Genomic DNA, 11186 nt, shown 5'->3' on the forward strand with positions numbered 1-11186 from the left:
CCAGCACCCGTGGATAAATCCCATCCAGCCCCATGGGCTTGCGAACACTCAAATGTAGTAGCTCACCTGTAGTTTCCCACTGGATTATTATTGCTTCATCTTACTCCCTGTCACCATCTTCCAACTCAGGGGGTGGGTATCCTGGGAATAGTTGATCTGACTAAAAAAGACTGATGAAAAAAGACTTTAAGTACCTCAACCTGTGCTGTATTTCCAGCAGCCATCTGGGAAGTTGAAGTCCCCCATGAGAACAAGGGCTCGTGGTTGCGAGACTTCTCCTAGTTGCCTGTGGGATGTTTTGTTTACCTCTTCGTCCCGGTTTGGGTGGTCTGCAGCAGACTGCCGTCGTAGCATCAGCCTTACTGGCCTTTCCCTGACTCAGTCCATCTGCCAGAGGGCTTCTCCTCCAACAGATGGGCCCCGTCAGTCCCCAGGATACTTGTCTCCTGGTCACTGGAATAGATGGGAATCAGAGACCAGAAAAAGCAAATTGCCCATAGCTAGCTTCCAAAAAGGAGGATTTTTGCACAGGTGGCAACTAAAGACTCCAAGCAGTAAATAATAAGCAAATACGTCACATTCATCCCAAATTGCACGACCTGGGAACATCTAGGACTTGGTCAGCTGAAGAATGAGGTGGCAATTACAGCTGTTTTCTTGAGAGAAATGCAAGGTTTATTCAAGTTACATATTTTTTCCCCATAATAGTGAGTATGGCACATTTCTGACTCCTGATACAGAGAGACTGCTGACTTGTTCTTTGGCTATAATTCATTACTACTGCCCTGTATTTTCTTAAAAAAGTTCTTTCTTTTAGCCACAGGCTTGGGCACTATACATCCAGGCATATTGCATGCCTCTAAACCACCTTGCAATAATAATAACAGCAGCATTGATAAAAACCCAAGCCTTGCACGTGCAGCAAACCGGAACCGTGCTGCTGGTGAAAACCCTTGGGTGACGTGGGTCTGGAGAGCCATCGGCACTGCAGGACCACAGTGCGGTGATGGTGGCCACCTCCTGAAGGGCAGGTGTTCCTTTTGCAGCAGGTGGGAAAGCCTTCCTGCAGCTGGTGGGAAAGCTAGCTCAACATCAACCCGCTACACCCGCCAGAAAGCAGGCGGAGGGATGCTACAAGCAGTGGGCTAACAGTAAGCTTTGTCATCTGATGGGTCCCCTTAGAGGAGGAGGATGTGGTGATGATGGTGGTGTGGCCCCAGCTCTGGGATGAAAGCTTTTGGTGGTTCTTCAGCCTTCCTGCTGGCTTCTGGTGCAGAGGTGTCCCTGTTCTGTCCACCCTTTGCAAAAGCAAGGGCTGCATGAGTCAGCTTGAACAGCCTGTGCAAGGATGTCAAATTCACCTCTTTTCAAAGAAAAGGTAGCTGCAAGTTATTGCATCTGTCCATAGGTAAAGCCCAGAGCTCTCCCAGAGCTTCCACTGGGCACGCCAATGACTCCCATTAACTCAACTCAGATGTTCATATATATTTTACACACAGCTATAAAGGCCCTATAAAAGAAATGACTCAACAGTGACCACTTTGATTCGATTTTGCAATGATGTACAGGAAAGGTAATTACCGTCTTCACGTTATTTCATTTCCTCTGGCTTCAGAGCAGCTCCGCACGGCCAAATCCTGCAAGGTTCCCTGGAGGAGGCAGCAGGGACTGTGACCTGCCACGTCCAGGGTGCTGTACAACTGCTGGGGACCAGGCTGAAACAGCAGAAGCACTCGACGACAGGAGTGTATGACAGGGAACTGCCTCTGCAAGGGGCTGCTGTAGGTTGGAGCCTCCAGCACTGTCTGCCTCCGCTGTGATGCCCCATACCCCTCCCCGTCTTGCCACCTCCTTCCCTATTCCCTAAGGATCTCCCTCCTCCCACAGCATGAAATGCAAAGAAATGCAAAGGGGGGAAAAGAAAAAAATAAAAATAAAAGCATCTTAAAAAGCCTCCCCCCAATAAATAAATAAAGCAGGATATCTATGCCACAAGCTTGCTTTATTTAAGAAAAGAGAAATAGCCTCCTGATTGTTCCAAAAGCTACCCCCCTCCCCCTTTTTGGCTAGATTCCCCCATCTCTGGGATACTTTATTTATTAGAAAGCATAGCTCGCATAGCTGCGCCCAGCACAGCACGTTCCCCAGGCCGGTGGCGCAGCGTGGATGCAGCACTGCCGAGGCCACGGTCCTGCTCCAGGTCTCCTGCCTCACCTTCCCTGGGGAGAAGGGCTTGACTTTGCCACGTGTAGAATCATAGAATCACCTAGGTTGGAAGAGACTGTCAAGACCATCAAGTTCAGCCATCAAAACGATCTCTACAACTCATAGCTGAATGATCTACAGCTCCAGCATCTGTTGCTTTAACACCCCCCCAAAAAAAACACTAGAAAATTCACAACACAAGGACCATGCCTCACCAACTTTTTCCCATAGCCCCTCTAGCACGTGCCGCTGGATTGCTGTCATCCCCAGCTGCCACTCATTTTTAAAGGTCATTTCTCAAGCTGTCCCCACGTGAGCGCGGCCACTGGCAGCAAGCTGGTGCTGACAAGCAAGAGGAAGCCCAGGGAAGTCCTCTCCGTCAGCTCTCACCGCTCACAAGTACCTCCAACAAAAACCCTTGGCCTCCAGCCCAACCAACTTGTGCTCCTGGATGTCGCATAAATATTTGTGCATTGTTATTTTTAGCCTTTTTTTTTTTTTTTTTTTTTTTTTTTTTCCCCCTCCTACTAGGATTGTGACAGTCAGGGAGAAAAAGCAGAGAAATCACCCCATTTTCAGCACCACCGGAGGAGGGTGCAGAGGTCCTGCACCAGCCCTGCTGCAGGCTGGGCAGCCAGACGCTCTGCTAGGGCTCGGTTATAAATAGAGCCCAGCAGAGGAAGACACCAGGAGCGCTGCGCTAATTGCGTTCTTTCCAGCTGGGGAGGAAGGCAGAGGGCTTCGTGCAGGCAGGGCAGCGCCGCTGCCAGCAGCCAGCTCCAGGAGAAGCCCACAGCCCCATGCTCCTCTGCTTGTGGGTCATCTCCCCCCCGGGTTTTGCATTCCTCAGCAAGACTTGGCTTTATTAATAGCTCCTCTGACCTTGTTTGCATCCACAGCCTGCTGGAATGCAGAGTTTTTCCCACCAGGCAGCAACTATCCCATCCACTCCTCATTTTGCTGTGCACCAGAGAGGGGACTTGGGCTCGGGTGGTGGGCAGCAGGTATGGGCATTGCTGCTGGGGGGGCTTCAACGCAAAGCCCTTGCCCACCTCCCTGTCCCTGCTTTCCTCAGTTTCCCCAGGAAGAAGGGACGAACCCAAGGCTGTGGGAACAGCGCAGGCTTTGCACCACCATGTGTGCACAGGGCTTCAGCTCTCCTTGCCCCTCCAAAGAGGGCAGCATCCAGCATCTCCATGGGAGAGGGCAGCTATCCTTGCAGCACCCGCCTTCCCATACACGCTCCTTGCCCATCTTTATCCACCGCATTTATCTTCATCTCCAAGCCATTCATTTTCTGCTGTGCGGTGCGTTTTGTCTCCCTGCAGGAGGGAATGAGGGCTCCGTGCCAAGCTCAATGCACAACGCGGGAGTCCAGCTCCTGTTATCGGGTTTCCCAGCTGCTGCCCCTTGCTCTGGCCAGCTCTGGTGGGGGATTTAGCCCGACCTCCCCACCCGGCAGCGGCCCTGTGAGAAGATGGGCTTTCCCCCAATTTTCAGCTTTCCACCTCACCTCCGCCACCTTGGCGCTGAGCTGCTGCAGGTGCGTTGCAGAAGCATGCTGGAAAAAGCAGTGCCAATGTAACATGTTTACGGCTCAGCCCGACTTAAAAAAGAGAGAAACCCCTCGCTAGAGCAGCAGCAAATACCAAGAGCAAGAGAGGAAAAGGTCAGAGTCAGCTGGAGCCCACCCCCTGTATCATTTTCATTCTCAGCCTCATGCAAACGTACAGCTGGGGAGGGAGCTGCTCTTCCAGTGCTCAGCTGAACTAAGGGTTTTCTTTCAGCCCAGTCTTGTGACTGAAACCCGAAAGGAGTATTTCCAGCTGCGACAAAATTAGCATAGAATTTAGCATAAAATCTGCTCGGTTGTGGACTCGACCAGCGTGGTTTTTGATTTAGCAACACATTCAAAGGCTACGTAGCTATTGAGTTTCCCGATGCTTGATTCGCATCTGCGCTATGATATACGGTCAGCTCATTTACCTCGTTATTTTTGCAGGGGAAAAAAAAAAAAAAGAGACAAACAGGAAACAATTTGCTGGTAACGAGCACAGCGCTATGGAAATGATAGCTGGAAGATGTGCGGAAATTCAGCCTTGACCTTTGCAAGCCACAAGCCCGCGTTTCCCCCACGCGGCGCTCCCCGGTGGCGGTGCAGGTGGTGCAGCCTTCGGCCCCAGCCCTCCACCTTCTGTGCCCCTTTTCCTCTGCACCTCCTTCAGCCGGCAGCAGGCCTGATGTGCTGCAGCTCTTCAAATACACATTTCACTGAGTTAATGAAGAAGCTGCTGCATCTGTTTCTTCCTGGCAGTTGCTTGCAGGGTTAATTTTTTTCTGTTCTTTGTTGTTGTTGCTTTGTTTTGAATTGAGGCTGGATTGGTGCCTCTAGCCATCTCCAGCAGCTGCGGGGTTGAAGCACCCTTGTCGCCGTGCTCACAGGCACGGGTGGAGGCAGCAGCCTCCGGTTTGTTCGGGCAAGCCCAGCCCTCGTGGTGTCCTTTCCCCACCCACCCACCAGCACAAACCCTTCAAGACGTGTATGGGACAAGTTGCTGTGGCAGCCTGCCTTGCTGCTGGAGCCCACAGGGGCTGCACTTAGCTCCCCAGTGAAATACCCCTTCGCTCCAGTCACTGGGCTTTGACTAGCATGAGGAATTCATTCTCTATTCCTTTTCCAGCTATGCCGCCTGCCCTGAACACGCAGGCACTTCTCCACGCTCTCTCTCCTGTTCCCGTTGCCATCAGTAGGTTTCTCAAACTCAAATGTGGTCAAGGGATTTCTTCCCTCCCCTTTCAGAGGAGGAAAACAGTAACTGGTGAAATAATATGGAAAAACAGCATTCCTCGGATGCACCTCGGAGACCCCATTTATCTGTCCTTTCCAAGCCAGGGCAAGGCACTTTCAGAACGGTAACTCAAGCTAGAACACCTTGCAGAGATCCAAGAGCCACCTCCTGAACTTTTTCACCCCTCCCAGCTTTGCTTCTGAAGCCAGCTCAGGCAGCCAGCCCCGCTCTCGGAGCAGCCCCCCCAGGGCTGGCCCAGCCCTTGCTGCCCAGAACAACCTCCAAAAAGCCCCTTCCTCTGCAAGCACCCCTCCAGTCCCCCAGCACACTGAGGAGAACCAAGCAAACACCTACAGCACTACTGACTCCTCCACAAAAGTCCAGGCTGGCCCTGAGGCTGTTGATGGGCTCAGGATGAGCTGCTGCAGCCCCCCTGGCTCCCAGTGGCTCTCCAGGATAAGAGAGCAGCCCCAGCCCGAAGCACCTCACCTGCTGCACAGGAGCCTTTGTCCAACAGCGTTACTGGTACCCTAGCTTGGTCAGGGGAGGGGACGGCCAGGACTGGGGCAGGAGAGCAAAGACAGCAGGCTTGGCCCCAAACAAACCCGGCTGCAGCAGGCACTGCGCTCGTGGTGCAGCTCGCCAGATGACACGAGTCGCTCTCGTTTCAATTTTAATCAGATCTCCCCCGGGCTGGGCACAGTTAATTTGCTGCTCGCCTGGCAGCAGCTGCTGCTTGTTTTGATGGAGTCACCATGACTCAGGAGGTGACGCTCGCTCCCTCCACATCTGCTTGCCACAGCCTCCCGCGACGCCGGTGGGTGACTTCACTTATTTTCCCCCGGCAGGCTGCAGGCAGTGCCGCTCCGGAGATGCAAAACACACCTGCTTTCTGCAAACACCGTCCTGCAAGAGCGAGGCAGCTTTCCCCTGTGAAAAACTTCATCGATGCAGAAGGGCCCCCGCTGCACTGCCCGACCACCCGCAGGTGAAGGGTGCTGGATCTTGGTTTACCTGGGAATTTCTAGAAAGCATGCACATAAAAGGGAGACCAGAGCACACGGCGTAATTTGTTTTAATAGACATTGTTTTACATTTATAGCAGTGAGAAAAGTGCTTCAGAAGGAGATACTTAAGCAAGCTACAGTAATGCTATCATCCGATTCCTAGTATTTCAGACATAAAGGGGCACTGCCAGATCAAGTCTGTTGCTTTACAATAGAGCAAGTTAAAGACGAGTAGTTGTACCGTAAAGAGAAACTGCTGTCACTTTCCCCTGCACGTTTCATGCAACTGAGACCAACTGGGACACTGCACATTCTGAAGTTCTCAGAAACGAAGAACTTTCTGTGATACTTAAGTCTGCAAAACACTTTGGGCAGGATATCACACAGAAGAGAAGGGGGGGAGGTTTTGTTTTTCAGAAGAAAGTATTTCTCCATCATACCTTCTCTGACCGCAATGAAGATGCCACATAAAAAAAAAATAGTAATAATAAATCACAGAAACCTGGTGCCTGTGCTACTCGAGTCCCTCTCTGAACTGCTGTTACTTTAGCAAACACCCCAGGCCCAGATGGATTAGTCAGCCCAGTATTAGTCTGACAAGACAATGGTATGTGCTCCATTTAACGTTACCTAACCAGCCAAACATCAAGCTACCTGCCTGCCTGAAGCCCTTTGTAAGAGAACAGAACAGCTGAGGATCAAAAGCCGTGTGAATGTACCTGCAGCTGGCAAAGGAATCTGCCTGAAGAGACACCAGGTGGGGTGGGCCCTTGGGAGAAGGGCAGCCTTGCGCGATTTTTAGGCCATTCATCACATGTGCCCAGGCAGACCAGCGTTGCTTTTAAAACGAAGTTTGTACTGTGCATGTGTGCACGTCAACAAACCAACGTAAGGGATGCAATTTCTGCAGGCTTCCATCCGCTCACACCGATGGCTGCAAAGCCCTAGAACAAACACGTCATTTCAAAGAACAAAGTGTTCTCATGCAGAACTTTGCAGATGTCAGCACTATGTAAAGGGCCACTCTTAAAGCTCCCAATTTTCCCCAACAGCTGCAGCCAGAACAGCTATACCTCCACCCCGCATTACACTCACAACCTTCGGCTGCCCCAGAGCACGCTCTGCTCTGACAGCTGCTGCTTACAGCAGTTTCCCATTTTGCACCTCACTAGTTATGCTCCCGAGCTGCCTCCTCCCTGGCAGGGTAAACCACTCTCTCCAGAGACTGACCCTTGCTGGTATCGCACCGCCCGACGGGGGGCTTCCCAGCCGCGTGGTGCCCCAGGTACTAGGGAGGGGGGGACGCTGCTTGCAGAGCTCCTTTGCACCAGCACAACATCTTCACCGTCGGCATGACAACTCTGAGTTAACTTTTACTGAAAATTTATTATTATTATTTTTTAATAGATAGCCTCTTCCACAGTAAGGTCTTCCGTGTCCTGCCATATGCAGCACGTATCTTAGTCACTGCTACTCCGCAGGCTGCTTGGATTTTCCATCTTGGGCAGTATTATACGATTCACAGTTTGTACACTTCATGCCTAGGAGATGGAACTGCACTGTAGAGCGGGCATTGCAATCATTGCAAAGGATCTACGTATATAGGAAAGAAGGAGAGAGAGAGAGAGAGAGAGGCTGTAGCATCAACAGGACACTCAACAACATAGCACAACTATGCTTTTAGCAACTACAGAACTGGCTTGCCAGCAGGGCACAATGCCAGAAATATCTTCTTAAGGGCAGCAGAAGAATATACAGGGCTGATTCAACTTCTCAGTTTGCAGCTACAGGGACAGACGTGCCTTAGCTTCTTCTCTTTATGTAGCAAACCACCAGAGAAAACCTCAAGTCAAAACGAGAGCAGATTAACAACAGCTACCAACATTAGCTAGTCTGCTGTGTAAGACAAAGTGAATGCTCTTCTCAAAACGAGCAGTGAAGAGATTTTCCATAACGCTCTGACTCAAAGAGTCAGTAAGATGTGCTGCCTAAACCAGAACAGACGCAAACAGAACATCAGTGATCTGAGTGGCTTAATTCAGTCTTCGTAGCAAGCAGCACCCAGTTTCACAGTTCTGAGGTAACAGAAAGGAAACAGAAGTTGATATTTGCTAGCCTTGCACAAATCAATAGCTGAGTATTTTTGCAGAAAAAAAAAAAACAACAACACACAACATGGAACATGAAGCTCCAATGTATGAAAAAATGAAGTATTTCTGCTTTTTCCTCTGAATGACAGCACCTAACGCTACAGAAGCAAGATACTTCCAAAGACCGAGCCATTTCTGCACTGTGTGATGTTATGGCGTTTCCTGATTTTATTTTGTTGTTGGGTGTTGTTTTTTGTTTGTTTGTTTCGCTAGTGGCACGGGTGCCTTTGTTTATAAATCCAATAGATCACACCGTAAGCTGACACATGACAGCTCTTTATCATTCCGTGAGTCAGGTTGGCTTCTGATCCAGGACAAGTTCCTACTGCCCTCTACCGCCAGTACGGGAGAGATGCAGATCTGCCAAGAGCAGAGTTCACCCATCTCTTACCTCCACCATCATGTTCTGATACTCTGTGGGCATAGGAGTCTGCGCTACTTCATCATCCAGCTGCCGCCAGTACCTCCTCATATCCAAAGCCGAGTGCATGCACAAAGGACACCTGTAACCTCTGGCAAAGAAGGGAAAAAAGTCTAATTCAGAAGGGCCACGGAACATGGAACAACAAAAGGTCAAGTTTCTCATCATACAAGTCAGAGAGAAACACTGCAAACTCAAAGTTCTTGCAAACAGAGCTGGAAATTACAAGCTCCCTTTCCCTTTAGGAGTTGCCCTGAAATTACTGGGTACTGGCACCATGATCTTGGCCCCTTCAAGTCATCTGCTTGGATTAAACCATACACACACGAGAGAGTTTATAAATACTTACTCCTTTAACATCTCTTCATAACATGTTCTGAAAAGAAAACAGAATGAGAGGTTTGGTAAGAAGAATGCAGCTACTGACCAGTAACACATCTGTGTTACTGACCCTACACATTTGGACTGAACAAAGGGAAAAGGCACATAGCTATCCCCAGACCTTAAGTTAAAAAATACCGAGTCCAAGTGAAAAGAAAGCTTCCCCACAAAACCATCGGGTACTTAGGCAAACAAGCAGAGATAAAGCACACGTGATTCCATTCTAAGGTCTTCTAAAGTAACATGAGCAAGGGAAACAGTTGGCCCTGCTGCAATCATCCTTCCAAAGACACCTAGTGCCACGTTAACACTACACAATGAAAGCCCGACAGAGTGGACAGGCTTTGTAACAAAGCATTCCATGGCCTTGGATGTGCCTAAGGAAACTCAGCAGAGGAAAAGAAACAGGCTGAATCCTCCATCACCACCAAGATTCAGGTGACTGTGGAAGGAAGACATCTTTTCTGAAGAAAGTACTTCCTGATAAAATGGCACTCTACCACAACACCCTTTGAAACCAGGCATGCACATGAACAAAGCCTATAGTGCTGCTGAACAGAATCACAGAACAATTACTGTTGGAAAAGCCCTCCAAGATCATCTGGTCCAACCATCCCCCTGCCACCACTGCCACCCACTAAACCATGTTCCCAAGCACCACGTCCAACCCCTCCTTGAACACTCCCAGGGATGGTGACACCATCGCCTCCCTGGGCAACCTGTCCCAGTGCCTGACTGCTCTTTCTGAGAAGAAATGTCTCCTCGTTTCCAACCTAGCCTCCCCTGGCACTACTTGAGGCCATTCTCCCTAGTCTTATCACTAGTTATCTACAAGAAAAGGCTGACCCCCAGCTCCCCACAACTTCCTTTCGTTTGCAGAGAGCAAAAAGGTCTCCCCTGAGCCTCCTCTTCTCCAGTCTAAACAACCCCAGCTCCCTCAGCTGCTCCACATAGGACTTGTGCTCCAGGTCCTTCACCAGCTTCGTAGCCCTTCTCTGGGCACACTGGAATAAGCACTGCACACCAGGCAGCAGGTATTTCCAACGCTCAAATATTTGCAATGCTTTACTTGTGCAGAAGATGACCACATGGCAGAACACGAGCTTCAACACGGGATGTGTGAATATCCTGTTTCAAGACAAGTATCAGACAAAAGAAAAACAATAGTAAATTCAAGGACAGCCAACAATACATCCAACTGCAAGAGTCAAAAAGAAGTAGCTCACCTCCAAACATATTGGACAATCCTGTCTGGAGACATTTTCGATGCACTTTGCAAAGACAAAGAAAAAGGTTAATCTACTACATGGTTATTTACATTTTTTTAAACACCAAAATTCCTAGAGACAGATAAGAAAGAATGTATGAAAGATCATTGTTCTCATTTACGCTTGACGTTCTGAAGATTAACAGGTGGTTTAGCATAATAATAATAAAAAACAGCTTGGAAGTACACATAGGGAAGTGGCTCCCCAAACTTGCCTAGCTCTCTCTGTGCTGCAGCAGCGACAGGAGCTCAGATTTAAACACCGCCAAGGTCTGCAATCAGCAGCAACTTCCAGAGGAAGGGCGGAAGGAGACCAAGGTGTGTGTTTCCTATGTGTGTTTTCCTTCAGCTGAGGGCAGAGCCAGCCCAGAAGCGTTTTGTTTGGGATCGGTGCACTTAGAGAAAGACTCGAGCCCACTGCCTGCGTGTGCTGGGATCAGGCCAAGGCAGCCAGCTTTTGTTAGCAACAACTCATTGTTTTTTAACGGAAGGAATAAACCGTCGCGTTCATACCTTGTGCTTTCCTCGAAGGCTCAAGCTTAGACACAAATTGCATTTTGAGCAGTGGAAGAAATCCTCCTTCGGGCCAATCCTGAGGAGACGGGCACCAGGTCAGCAGCCGCCTCCCGCCCCGACCCCAACAACCCCAAGGGGCGCGGCGCAGGCTCGGCTCGGTCGCGCACCTGCAGATGCCGCACTCGTCGCAGTGGTACTGCTTCTTGTCGCGGTCGAAGAGGTGGCACACGCCGCAGTAGTACTCGCCGAAGAGGCTCTGGCAGCCCTCGCAGCGCTGCTGGGCCTGCCGGGGACGCGACGCGGGGAGGGACCGGGGGTGAGGTGCGCGGCCCAAAATGGCGCCGCCGCCCCCCAACCCCCGCCGTGCCGGCGCCCTGCCGCCCCCCCCCCCCCCCCCCCCGTCGCCCCCCCTCTGCAGGGGGGGGCGCGGGCGGGGGGGGGGCGGGCCGG

The 11186-nt window shown here is 50.6% G+C and overlaps 1 protein-coding gene and 1 long non-coding RNA gene across 2 annotated transcripts in view; one reads left to right on the forward strand and one right to left on the reverse strand.

Annotated features, from left to right (window-relative positions):
* The first annotated feature begins 2546 nt into the window (after window positions 1-2546).
* Window positions 2547-6486, forward strand: LOC118165988. Its single transcript, XR_004750302.1, has 2 exons — window positions 2547-2673; window positions 5843-6486. It is a non-coding gene; the product is annotated as an uncharacterized LOC118165988 (long non-coding RNA).
* RCHY1 (ring finger and CHY zinc finger domain containing 1) overlaps window positions 6057-11186 on the reverse strand; it is a 5580-nt gene continuing 450 nt past the window's right edge. The window contains exons 3-9 of the mRNA XM_035324491.1: window positions 10904-11019; window positions 10734-10812; window positions 10180-10224; window positions 10023-10081; window positions 8922-8948; window positions 8543-8663; window positions 6057-7594 (exon numbers count right to left, since the gene is read on the reverse strand). Of these exons, the coding sequence (XP_035180382.1) occupies window positions 7472-7594; window positions 8543-8663; window positions 8922-8948; window positions 10023-10081; window positions 10180-10224; window positions 10734-10812; window positions 10904-11019 (570 nt within the window). The 3' untranslated portion in view covers window positions 6057-7471. The remainder of the gene's footprint in view (window positions 7595-8542; window positions 8664-8921; window positions 8949-10022; window positions 10082-10179; window positions 10225-10733; window positions 10813-10903; window positions 11020-11186) is intronic.

The sequence above is a fragment of the Oxyura jamaicensis genome, chromosome 4 (genome assembly GCF_011077185.1).
Source record: "Oxyura jamaicensis isolate SHBP4307 breed ruddy duck chromosome 4, BPBGC_Ojam_1.0, whole genome shotgun sequence".
NCBI lineage: Eukaryota > Metazoa > Chordata > Aves > Anseriformes > Anatidae > Oxyura > Oxyura jamaicensis.